General features: G+C 46.2%; 1 protein-coding gene across 1 annotated transcript in view; it reads right to left on the reverse strand.

The window, feature by feature from the left end:
- CNTNAP2 (contactin associated protein 2) overlaps nt 1-13,844 on the reverse strand; it is a 1,506,181-nt gene that overhangs the window by 181,235 nt on the left and 1,311,102 nt on the right. The window contains exon 17 of the mRNA XM_064290350.1: nt 7,302-7,520. Coding sequence (XP_064146420.1) covers nt 7,302-7,520 — 219 coding nt within the window. The remainder of the gene's footprint in view (nt 1-7,301; nt 7,521-13,844) is intronic.

Genomic DNA, 13,844 nt, shown 5'->3' on the forward strand with positions numbered 1-13,844 from the left:
CCACGTTAAGACGCATCTACAAGCAGCCAGTGGAGGTCAAGAAACGCCCAGAACCTCAGAAGCTGAAGGACACCAGGAGTCTCCTCCTCCAGAGCTGATGGAGAGAGCTCATGGCCCTACCCACGCCCAGAATTCAGACTCCTGGCCTCCGGAACTGTAAGAAAATGAATTCCTGTTCTCTAAAGCCACCACTTTGTGGTATTTTTTGCTCTGGCCACCCCAGGTAACTAAGATAGTCATAAGTAAAGAATACTGTGTGTTAGAAGGTGACGACCACTATGGAAACAAATGCCGAGCCGGGCCAGGGGATTCAGGGGTGGGGTGGGTGGGGAGGCTTCTGTGTTAGATGGAGCAGTTAGGACAGGCCTGCCGGAAAGGTGACAGAGAGTGCCCATGTGCAGGCCCATGGAGAGAGAAGCCAGGAGAGAGACAAGGCCACTACCCACAGGTGGGGGGAGGTGCCAGAGGGCCATAGCAGGTGCTCAGAAGTGCAAAGTCACCGGTCAATTTGCTGTGTAGGGCTACGGGAAAGTGTTACCAGTTCTAAAAAGATTGCCGAGACATGCTTCTGGGCTACAGATTAATACAAATATAATCACAAATAGCCTTGCAAATAGCCTTCGGTACTCGGCTGAAATCTGCCCAGTGTTCCAAAGCGCAAGCAGGCTGTGATGCCTCACAGAGAAAATATGTGTGTTAGATCAGCTTTGTTCAGGCCTGAGTGCTGTTACGGTGCTGTTGGCTGTGAGATCAATGTTAGTGAATCAACAATGTATATTAAATAAGGATCTTTAATCAGAAACATGCATGAAACAAGGCTATGCATTGATCCGTTGATGAAAATGTGACCAGAGGCTTCCAGGAACCTACCCTGTATCTCCCCTGGAGCAGAGCAGTGGTTCGGTATTTGTTAATGCAGCGTTCTTGTTGACTTTATGGAAATAACCACCATGGACAGTGAGAATTGCCTGTATGTGCTGGGAGAGCTGCTGGGCCTCCCAAGAGATGAAGTCACCACCCTGCTGAATGTGTCTCCTGTTCCAGATGCTTCCATCGCCTCTGAAGTCTTGACTGTCAACCTGCTCCCACAGAAGAGCCTGTGGTGTCAGTGTGGGTATGTGAGATAAAAAGCTGCTGCCTGCAAAACCGAGAACATCTGGGTGGTCAAGATTCCTCAGCAGGGGAGGGGCTAAAGGAAATGGGTCACTTTATTCTTGCAGAGCTGTGTGGCTGACCTGTATTGATCAGGGATGCCTGTCTTCATGAGATATTGGGGTGCATGTATGAAAACGGCCTTTGCATAGTCAGAAAATCAGGGTTTGAAGAATTGATTTTTGGCTCATGCTCATGAATGTTCGTGACTTCATTCAAGAGGATGGATTTTTATTTTTTAGGTTATTGTCACTGCATGGGTTCCTTCCTTCCTCAGAGTAAAGGACCCTCAGGTACGTGAATCCAAACTATTAAACCGGAAGAGAACTTGTAAATAGAGACTGAGGGAGCACAAGGCTCTGCAGCAGGATGGGCTCAGTAAATGTGAGCTGGTCTGTGACGGGGATGGAGCTGAGGAGGCTGAATTCCTTCTCGGGGTGGGGGTCAGGGAGTGGTGTTGTTGGGGGCCGTAGAGTCAATTCTGACTCATAGCCACCCTATACGACAGAGTAGAACTGCCCCGTAGGGTTGTCTAGGCTGTAATCTTTACCGGAGCAGGTCACCAGGCCATTTTCCCACAGAGCCAGTGGGTGGGTTCAAACCACCAACCTTTTGGTTAGCAGTTGAGTGCTTAAATGTTGAACTACCAGGAACAGGTACTTAAAAGGCTAACGTAAATTGAATACTCAGAGGTCCTGTCACTTTCCAAGGAAGCACACGTTTGCTCCTCGGAGATGATCAAATGTACTGCCCACTCTCATCCATCTACAGGGAGGAGCTTAAGCTCAGTCCCTGAATGTGTTCCTGCTGGAAACTCCTGCCTGGAGCTGTAGAACCTCCAGTGTTGCCATCAAGGAGAGACTCCTAAGAGCCTGCGCAAAGATTAAAAACAGGAATAAGAATAAAATTTATGCCAAACTCCTCAAAAACAGCACTGGTTATCAAAGAAAACGAAGTAGTATCTTCAGAGTGTTCATGGAGAGTAGCTTTGGACCCTAGATCTCATATCTCTCTAAGCCGCCATTTAAACATGAGAACCAATAAAGACACTAGTAGGCGTATGAGGTCCCAGAGGGCTTATGTACAAGGTCCCTCATAGAAAAATTGCTCTTGAGCAAGAAGGGAAATGAATCCAAGATGAGGTAATAAAATATGGGAAATAAGTGTAAGTTAAAAAAAATAAATTTAATAAATATTAATGCTTTTTAATAAAAATATTCACATAATCCTACAATTAGAACAAGTCCACGAGAGCCAAGCTGCACTGAAGACAGTGGTGAAAAACGAGGCTCCAGGAACTGAAAGAATACCAACTGAGATGTTTCCAAAAAAGTATGCAATGCTGGAAGTGCTCACTTGTCTATATCAAGAAATTTGTAAGATAGTTACCCGGCCAACTGACTGGAAGAGATGCATATTTGTGCCCATTCCAAAGAAAGATGATCCAACAGAATGTGGACATTATTGAAAAATATCATTAATATCACACACAAGTAAAATTTTGCTGACGATCATTCAAAAGTGGTTGCAGCCAGAATGCTCCTTAGAAGCAAGGATGGCAAGACTTCATCTTGCTTACTTTGGACATGTTGTCAGGAAGGACCGGTCCTTGGAGAAGGACATAATGCTTGGTAAAGTGGGCCAGACCAGACCAGACCTGTTGCTGTTGAGTTGACTCCAACTCATAGCGACCCTACAGGACAGAGTAGAACTGCCCTGTAGAGTTTCCAAGGAGCGCCTGGTAGATTTGAATTGCCGACCCTTTGATTAGCAGCCATAGCACTTAACCACTAAAGCCACCAGGTTTCCTGGTAGAGGGTCAGTGAGAAAGAGGAAGACCCTCAAGGAGATGGATTGACACAGTGGCTGCAACAATGGGCTCAAACATAGCAAAGACTGGGAGCATGGTGCAGGAGCAGGCAGTGTTTCATTATATTGTGCATGGGGTTGCTATGAGTTGGAACCCACTGAACAACACTTGACAAGAGAATTAGTTGCCAGAGGAATAAAAGCAGAATGTACAACTTTCAAACCACTGGAATAAAATTCAGCTTAATCAGTGGAAGGTAGGTTGGGGGAGATGGCAAACAAAGAAAGCATTTGTTGTTTTTGTTAGCATGGCATATGGAGAGCATGAGGTAAGAGGGCACAAATATACCCCAACAGAAAAAAACCAGATTCTCAAGTTGGATTTTTAAAGATTCAGCAATAGGACTCTTAAAGAGACACACTTAAACAAAAAGAGACAAACACTGGTAGAAAAAACTCCTGGCAAATACAACAACCACGAGGCTAGCATAGTACTTTCAGGAGTAGAAAAAAAACCATGACATGAAAAACATCTTAAGGAATAAAGATAGGAGCTATATACTGCTATAAAGAGCAATAAATGAAGAAGATCACAAACACATCTAACTACAAAATAGTCTTGAAATGTACAAAGCAACCAATAATAGAAGTATTGGTAGAAATAGATAATTCAGCCAATGAAGTTTGAGTTTTACACTCAGAACTCGACAGGTCGAGTGGTGCTTGGGGAAATTCAGTACATATATACTGCAAATCAGCTGCAAAAGACCTCTTTAAAATGTTAGAAAGCAAAGATGTCACTTTAAGGATGAAGATGCACCTGACTCAAGTCATGGTGTTTTCAATCGCCTCCTATGCATGGGAAAGCTGGACAGTGAATAAGGAAGACTGAAGAGGAACTGATGTCTGAATTATGGTGTTGGTGAAGAATATTGAATATACGATGGACTGCCAGAAGAAAGGGCAAATCTGTCTCGGAAGAAGTGTGACCAGAATGCTCATTAGAAGCAAGAACGGGGAGAGTATGCCTCACATACTTTGGACATGTCATCAGGAGGGACCAGTCCCTGAAGAAGGACATCATGCTTGGTAAAATAGAGGGTCAGCAAAAAAGAGGAAGACCCTCAACAAGGTGGACTGATACAGTGGCTTCAACGATGGGCTCAAGCACAGCAACAATTGTGAGGATGGCGCAGGACCGGGCAGTGTTCCGTTCTGCTGTACATAGGGTCACTATGATTCAGAACCGACTCAACTGCACCTAACAACAACATACCCCACAACTCAGTGATCCTCCCCCCGCCCCGCCCCACACAGGTGCACACGTGCACATACACACACGTGAGAAACCTTCACACAGCTAACAGGGACCTGCATAAATATATCCACTGCAGGGTGCTTAGTGGTTCCAGAGAGCTGGGCAGAAGCTGAGTTTTCATCACTGGGAGGCTGGGTCCATGGAGTAGGGTGTATGCTATAACGGAATAGCATGCACATGGCATTGCTAGAGCTTCACAGATAGACTTTCAAGATGTTCGGCCGAGTGAAGTGTAAGAAACGTGAGATTTGTAGTGTGATGCCATTTATAAAAATGATGATGCACAAAAAGCCATGCTATGAATTTTCAAGCATTTACCTATATTTAAAGAGATGGACGGGAGGGTAGAAAAACACACGTGAAACATAGTTGAGTGGGCGCCAGCGATGCGGAAACAGTGAGATTAGGAGTGGGGAAGAAAGAGCAATAATAAAGTAAAAATCAAACGGGGTGTTTCGCAGGCTAGGCACAACGGGCTGCGGAATGGCAAGTGGGACCACCCAGCCCCCGTGCACATGGTGGCAGGGAGGGCTTTGAAAAGGAGATCGGTAAAAGAAGGGAGGACATAGTGGAATATGGGGTGGGAAACCACCTGCTTATTTGAATTCAGAACTAGTACAAGTGGGTGTTTGTTATGGATTGGACTATGTCCCCCCAAAAGGTATGCTGAAGTTGTAACCCCCGTACCTGTGAATGTGAACTTTTTTGGAAAGAGGGTCTTTGAAGATGTGATCAGTTAAGGTAACAAAGTCCCACCAGAGTAGGGTGGGTCTTGATCCCTTCTGGGTGGTATTTTATAAAAGGGGAGAACAGACACGGAGACTGAGTCAAGAAAGACACCATGTATAGACACACCTACAAGCCAGGGAATGCCAGGAAGTACATGGAGCCACCAGAGGCTGGAACAGACAAGAAAGCCTTTCCCTAGAGCTTTCAGAGAGAGCAGGGCCCCGCTCACTCCCTGAATTTGGACTCCTAGCCTCCAGAACTAGGAGAGAACAAATTCCCACTCTTTGTGGTGTTTTGTCACGGTGGTCCCAGGAGACTCTGGCAGCATCTTTCTCTATCTTCTTTGCATTCACAGGAGAGGCCCTGAGGCCTATCTTTTCCTCCATGTTTATGCCCCTGGCTCTAATGTTTTTTATTTCAGTTTTTTTTTCTGTGTGACAGTTGCCATTTATTATCATAAACTTCAGTTCAGTCCTTACCGAAAGAATTAAAAAAAAACTATATGAGAAATTATTTGATCAATTTGTTGAGAAAATTTTCCCCTTACTGATTGCAAAATTAGTACCTTTACAGTAAAGTGCTTTCTCTGGATCAGACCATTCAAGTCATCACGAGAAAATTGGAACAGAGACCACAGAGTTCTGAAGCGTTAGCTCCTCTGTGGCTTATTACCTACTGACACAGACAGGAGCCATAGTGATGGCTCCATTCTTAGGGTCTAAAATCTGTCTCTAGAAATTTGCACACAAGTAACCTCCAGCTTAGAAAAGCTTCTTAGCACATATGAAAACAGGTAATTAATAGACTCCCATAAAGAGGGCTCAAAAGAGGTTGAAAGTATACCGTCAACTTGGTTCTGTTGGGAGCATCTGAAAAGAAAGCAAGCTTTGTGGTTGTCGTAACTCACTGGATAGGTTACGACTCTGACTCTGACATTACAGCTGGAATTCCAGAAGTTAATTAGTCTTGTTTGCTAATGGGCAAAGGGCAGGACACACATATGGCGGTGCAGCTCTGGGAGGAGAGGGCGCACTGTGTGAGGGGACACGGAGCTGGGTGGCAGGCGGGCGGGCAGGCCAGACCAGAATGGAAGCGCCCCACCCTGGTGGGGAGGGGTTGCTGCCCCAGGGGCGACAGGAGTGGGGTTCACACCCAGATGGGAATGAGCCAGCACCGTGTCCTCTGGCAAGAAGTCTCCAGAGCCTCCTGTACTTCAATTTCGTTTTCCCTCTCTATATAGTTTTTTGAACATATTTTCTACTATATAGTTTATTAGGTCCCTGGATGGCACAAGTCATTTGCCATTGTAACCTAAAGGTTGATGGTTCGAACCCAGCCAGTGGCTCTGCAGAAGAAAGGCTGGGGACCTGTTTCCATAAAGATTAAAAAAAAAAAAAATTTCAGCCTAGAAAATCCTATGGAGCAGTTCCACTTTGTAACACATGGGGTCGCCATGAGTCAGAAGTGACTTATTGGCGATGGGTCATGGGTTATATAGTTTATCGATGTCTTGAAATGAATATTTTTTTAAAAAGGTTTCACTGAGCTAATAATTTTGTATTTTTATTGTGGCAGTTATTTTTAACCCTAACATCACTCCCTGACCCTCTCTGGGAGAGGAGCAGGGTACCAGGGACTCTGTTCCCTGCCCGCCCCGTGCCCGCCCCCACCTCCCGAGCGAGAACTTAAACTGCTCTCTGGAGGCTGAGAACACTGTTCGGGTCTGGAGGGACGTGCCCTGCTGTCTCTCATAATATCCTGACTCTCTCTGAATATTTCAGTTTGGCTTCTGTCATGCTTGATTTCAGTCTGAGGTGCCTAATCAAAAAGAGATTTCCAAAGACGGCAAATATCGAACTCTGGGAAAAGAATTTGGGAGAAAGTTTATAAGGAGAAATATCTTCTCACTTCGGAAATGGGACGGTTTATTTTCGAGTAGGAATATTAACTCAGAGAAGTAACAAAAAAAGAGTATGATTAATTCAGAGAAGTCACAAAAGGAATATAAATTCATGTGTTCATTTGTGTACTCCCAATGTGAATTAGACAATGTTGCAGCACTGTTCTGGGTCTGTCTTCTCCCTCCCTCCCTCCCTCCCACACAGTTACAAGTGGCCTCTATGATCAAAGCATCCTACACAGTTCTAAAACCGTACAGCTAAAATGTCAGAAACCAGAGCCCTCAGAGATGACCCACACCCTCCAACTTTCTAGAAGAGGAGTGAGCTTGGGGAAGAGGTGCCTGGGTCCGAGCTCTCTGAAGCGCCAGGCCCGAGGCATGCTGCTGACTCACCCACGTACAGCTGGCTGTACAGCTCCAGGCGCCTGTGCCCCTCCGTTGGAGCCTTGCGCACCTGCGGTGGCAGCCGGTCCACCTGTAGACTGGCCTGCTTGACGTTCCTCTCAGCGGTGACGCGGTGCCACTGGTCGTCATTCAGGGGGGATGGTGCCCTCACCACGATCTCCACTGGCCCATTCCCGACGTCGAAAGAGAAGGACACATCTGTGGCAGCTGGAGGAGAGAGGAAGGGTGCTGAGCATATTTCTTCCAGACACACAGCAAAAGAACCCAGACCAGTGCCATCCAGTCGATGCAGACTCCTGGCGACCCCAAGGCAGGGTGGAGCAGGGGACACAGCAGGAAAGCTAAGGAGAACCATTGCAGGAGAGGAAATCCCCGCCTGCTCCCTGCCCCAAAGGCCAGAGGGGAAGTGGCTGGAGGGGGACAGACTGTCCACCACTGTCAGCATCAGTCACCAAGGGGCTTCAAGCCAGGCAGATGTGCATTTCCTCACTTAGTCTTCAGACACCTGCCAGGGCATTTCCATCACAGCTCTCTCATGAGGACACAGGGCCTGGGGCCCTGAGCACCTGCCAAGGGCCTTAGATTTGGTGAGGGGTGAGGACAGAACCAGAGCCCAGGTGTGTCTAACTTCAGAGCCCAGGTTCTCACCAGACTGCACGCACAGCTTGACCCTTAAGTAGCCCAGGGCAGCGATTGGAACCCTGACTTCCCAGACCCACCTGGAGAGGTTTATGAAAATACCTTTGTTCCAGTCTGTATCCAGAAACCCTGATCCCATTGATCTGGGATTTTTAAAATCTCTTCAGAACATGCTAACTCTCTGAGAGCTACTGCTTTGAGGGGAATTTACAGAACTGTTTTTCATGGATCTTCACCACCCTTATTGGAAGTTAGGGAGCTATGAACTGCTGACTATACAGGTGGACCTTGCCAGATAGAATACACAGGAATCAAATCGACTACATCTGTGGAAGGAGACAATGGAGAAGCTCAATATCATCAGTCAGAACAAGGCTAAGTGCTGACTGCAGAATAGACCACCGATTGCTCATATGCAAATTCAAGTTAAAGCTGAAGAAAATTAAAACAAGTCCATGAGAGTCAAAGTACTACCTTAAGTATATTCCACCTGAATCTAGAGACCATCTTAAGAATAGATTTGATACTTGAACACTAATGACCAGATGAGGTGTGGAATGACATCAAGGACATCATACATGAAGAAAGCAAAAGGTCATTAAAAAGACAGAAAAGAAAGAAAAGACCAAAATGGATGTCAGAAGAGACTCTGAAACTTGCTCTTGAACACAGTGTAGCTAAAGTGAACAGAATAAATAATGAAGTAAAAGAGCCGAACAGAAGATTTCAAAGGGCAGCTCGAGAAGATGAAGTAAATTATTATAATGAAATGTGCAAAGACCTGGAGTTAGAAAACCGAAAGAGGAGAACACACTCAGCATTTCTGAAGCTTAAAGAAGTGAAGAACAAATTCAACCCTCAAGTCACAATACTGAAGGATTCTATGGGCAATATATTGAATGACGCAGGAAGTATCAAAACAAGATGGAAGGATTTCACAGTAACTGTACCAAAAAGAATTGGTCAACGTTCAACCATTTCAGGAGGCAGCAAATGATCAAAAGCCAATGGAATTGAAGGAAGAAGTCCAAGCAGCACTGAAGGCACTGGTGAAAAACAAGGCTCCAGGAATTGACGGAATACCAAGTGAGATGTTTCAACAAACAGATGCAATATTGAAAGTATGCACTCTTCTATGCCAAGAAATTTGGAAGACAGCTACCTGGCCAACTGACTGGAAGACATCATATTTGTGCCCATTCAAAAAAAAAAACGATCCAACAGAATGTGGAAATTATTGAGCAATATCATCAATATTACATACAAGTAAAATATTGCTGAAGATCATTCGTAGTTGCAGCAGTACACGGACGGGGAACTGCCAGAAATCCAAGCCAGATTCAGAAGAGGACGTGGAACCAGGGATGTCATTATGATGTGAGATAGATCTTGGCTGAAAGCAGAGAATACCAGAAAGATGTCAAAAATTGAATAGTGTCCCCCCAAAATATGTGTCAACTTGGCTAGGCCATGATTCCTGGAATTATGTGGTTGTTCTCCATTTTGTGATCTGATGTGATTATTCTGTGTTGCAAACCCTAACCTGTATGATGTTAATGAGGCAGGGTTAGAGGCAGTTATGTTAATGAGGAAGAACTCAATCTACAGGATTAGGTCGTATCTGGAGTCAATCTCTTTTGAGATATAAAGAGAAAATTGAGCAAAGAGAGATAGAGGCTTCCTACACCAAGAAAGAAGTGCCGGGAGAGGAATGCATCCTTTGGACCTGGGTTCCTGTGCTGAGAATTTCCTAGAGCAGGCGGCAACTGATGACAAGGACCTTCCCCCAAAACGGACTTCTCCTGGAGCTGGGGCCCTGAATTAGGACTTTTAGTCTCCTAAACTGTGGGAGAATAAATTTCTCTTTGTTAAAGCCATTCACTGATCGTATTTCTGTTATAGCAGCACTAGATAACTAAGACAGGTATTTACTTGTGTTTTCTTGACTGTGCAGAGGCATTCAACTGCATGGGTCATAACAAATTATGGATAACATTGCAAAGAATGGAAATTCCAGAACACTTAATTGTGCTCATGCAGAATCTGTACATAGACCAAGAGGCAGTTGTTTGAACAGAACAAGGGGATACTGCATGGTTTAAAATCAGAAAAGGTGTGGGTCAGGGTTATATCTTTCATCATACTTATTCAATCTGCATGCTGAGCAAATAATCCGAGAAGCTGGGCTGTATGAGGAAGCACACGGCATCAGGCTTGGAGGACAACCTGCGTTATGCAGATGACACAACCTTGCTTGCTGAAAGTGAAGAGGACTTGAAACACTAATGAAGATCAAAGACTACAGCCTTCGGTATGGATTATACCTCAACATAAACAAAACAAAAACCTTCACAATGGGACCAATAAGCAAGGTCATGATAAATGGAGAAAAGATTGAAGTTGTCAAGGATTTCATTTTACTTGGATCCACAGTCAACACCCATAAAAGCAGCAGTCAAGAAATCAAACGACGTACTGCATTGGGCAAATCTGCTGCAAAAGACCTCTTTAAAGTGTTAAAAAGCAAAGACGTCACTTTGAGGACTAAGGTATGCCTGACCCAAGCCATGGTGTTTTCAATCACTTCATATACATGTGAAAGCTGGACAATGATTAAGCAAGATCGAAGAAGAGTTGATGCCTTTGAATTATGGTGTTGGAGAAGAATATTAAATATACCATGGACTGCCAGAAGAATGAACAACTCTGTCTTGGAAGAAGTATAGCCAGAATGTTTCTAAGAAGTGAGGATGGTGAGACTTTGTCTCATGTACTTTGGACATGTTATCGGGAGGGATCAGCCCATGGAGAAGGGTATCATGATTGCTAAGGTAAAAGGTCAGCAGAAAAGAGGGAGACTCTCAAGGAGGTGGACTGACACAGTGGCTGCAACAATGGGCTCAAGCTTAGCAATAATTGTGAGGATGGCGCAGGACTGGGCAGTGTTTCATTCTGTTGTACATCGGTTGCTATGAGTTGGAGCCAGGTCAACGGCACCTGACAACAACATCACGAGCTGTTGAGGCGACAGCAGTGACCTGGGTCCTTTTTAGGCCGCCCAGGCCATCTGATGGGTGTCACATGTTCTTGTGCAATCCCCTTCCTGCATTGTGTGTTGAAGACCTCGGCCCTTCCCTTCTGTGAGGCTGGATCCTCTGATTTATAGATGATTGTGTCCCCAGAAAGTTATATTGAAGTCCTATCCCTTGTGCCTGTAAATATGACCCTGTATGGAAAGAGTGTTTTTCTCTGTTACGTTAGTGAGGCCACGCCAGAGTAAAGGAGGTCCTAACAGTGATCCCTTCTGAGTTATAAAAAGAGCAGAGCAGACCCAGACAAGCAGGGGAAGACAGTTGCCATGTGAAGATGGAGACAGACACATTTACAAGTTTAGGAATGCCAAGGGTTGCTGGCGGCTGCTAGGAGCTGAAAGAGACAAAGAAAGGCTCTCCCCTACAGCCAATGCCCTGAATTCAGACTCCTAGATTCCAGAACTGTGAGAACATAAACTGTTCTTTAAAGCCCCTCACATGTGGCATTTTTTGCTACAGCAGCCACAGGGAAGTCAGGCCCTCTTCACAGCCCACCCACGTGGCTGCCCGCAGTTGGCCTTTTTTTCAGACCTGCCCAACAAGCCCTCATCCATAAATCACCCTCAACTGCAGGAACATGGGTCAGGTGTAAGCAGCTTTGTTATTTTCATTTTGAAGCTGCACAGTGAGCTCCTCGGTGGGTTTATTACACCCACGATTGTCAACATGTATTTTCCTCAAGATTGGCAGGACCGGCTTTCAGCGCTGATGCAGCACTTGCCCCGAGATTCCTCTGGCTTGGCGGAATCTTCTCTACATCACAGATGCACCCCCGCAAACTTCCTAACTCTCCAGTAGGAAGACTCGGCCCCTGATCCAGCAGTGAGCCTTCTGCCTAATCTCTGAGCAGTTTAATTATCTGTCATTTTTTTCCCAGGCTGGTGGAAAGCTAGGCTTCACTGGGCTGGTATATTTTGGGAGGATGTTGCAAGCAGTCAAACACGTAATTTAGAAACCACGGACAGGGCTGCTTCCATCTCTGCAGGCCGACCCAAAAGCTGCACTAACTTTGAGGTCATCAACTGCCACCAGGGGAATAGAATTTAGGGACAAGTGAAGGCAACCCTGAGGCCCAGTTTCCTCTGCTGCCCACTCTGCTATGATGATTCCCGAGCGGAATCATCAGCAGGTCTCAGGGAAGACCCACACTTTTCTCTCAGCCTGTCACACTGCTTGTTAGCAGTCATCTAGTTGACCCCAATTCATGGTGACCCCATGCTCAATGGAATGAAATGCTGCTCAGCCCTGAGACTTCCCCCGATAGGTTGTGGATGAGACCATTGTGATCCACAGGGTTTTCACTGGCTGATTTTGGAAGTAGATTGCCAGGCCTTTCCTCCTAGTCAGTCTTAGTCTGGAAGCTCTGTTTGAAACCTGTTTAGCATCAAAGCAACACTCAAGCCTCCACAGATAGACAGGTGGTGGCTGTGTATGAGGTACATTGGCCAGGAATCAAACTGGCTCTCCTGCAGAGAAAGCAAGAATTCTACCCCTGAACCATCACTGTTTCCCTGTTTCTTCCTCTGGGCTGTGGTCTGCTTAACACCAACCCACCACTGTGGAGAAGGACAGACAGTTTCTGGGGTCCTGGGGTAGCTCAGGGCTTCTCATTCCAGTCAGGGGCAGGACAAGGGATTTGGGGCCGAGGGCCACCACACAGAGTGTCCTTCTTAAGGAAGTCCATCCATCCAGACTCTGCAGAAGAAATGTCTACAACTTAGCAATCCCCTCCCCTCCGCTGCTTCCTGAGGAGGGGGCTGTGGCCTGAGTCAGCCTCTTCAACACTGCTAAGGGATTCTGCTGAGGAACTCTGTCCCCCATTAGATGCATGCTGCTTCTAAAGCTTCTAGACTTCTCTTCTTGGCTGAGTCTTCCTGGTCTTCTGGGTGAGGGAAGCTGATATTTACAGAAGACAGGTAGTTGGTGAGTGAATGGAGGGGCAGTGGAAGGACCCAGAGCCCCTGACATGCCCTTCCTAATGCCTCCAGTTTCAGATGTGATGCTGCTGCTGTGAAAGGTGTTTCCTACATGTTGGAAATAGTCCTATCTCCAGAAATGAGCATTTGAGAATTCGGTGTGTAGAGCATGGCTCACTGGGAAGAACACCAGAATACTGGTGGTTGTCCTTCCATTGGTGTCAGGAACTGAGAGGGTCTGAGATTTTTCCGATCTAGAAGCTAACGAGCCACGCTGCCCAGTTTTGTGGTTGCTGGGGAAGACAGGAGACTCCTGGCCTGAGATGGATGACTTTGTTACTCAGGACACAGCTGGCAGCATGAGCTGCCCCTGCTGCCTTCCTGTAAGCCCTGGGGTGATTTGGAGGGGCCAGGTGGGTGCTCTACACACAGTGTGTCTGTGTCTCAGTTGAGGGGCCCCAAGCTTAGGGAACCCCAACCTTTTAAAGGAGACTACAGCAAACCTGCCCCACCTTTGCCCTGGAGAGAGAGTTTTCTTTGTTATACAGGATAGGAAACAACTTTGCCTTCTCCAGGGGAAGACATCCCCTCTGCCTTCCACACTGTATGCTATGCAAGTGTCTCTTGGGACTGTTGCAACAAAATACCACCAAGTGGGGGCTTTAAAGGACAGAATTTAATGTCTCTCAGCTCTGGAGGGTGGGATTCCAAATCAGTGTCAGCTGTGTCCATTCCGTCTGAGGCTCTGAGAGAGGAGCTGCTCCATGCTTCTCTCCCAGGTTCTGGTGTCTCCCAGCTATCACTGGTGATCATTGGCGATCACTGGTGATCACTGGCAATCACTGGTGATCGTTGGTGATTATTGGCATTCCTTGGCTTGTAGC

Source organism: Loxodonta africana, chromosome 8 (assembly GCF_030014295.1).
Source record: "Loxodonta africana isolate mLoxAfr1 chromosome 8, mLoxAfr1.hap2, whole genome shotgun sequence".
NCBI lineage: Eukaryota > Metazoa > Chordata > Mammalia > Proboscidea > Elephantidae > Loxodonta > Loxodonta africana.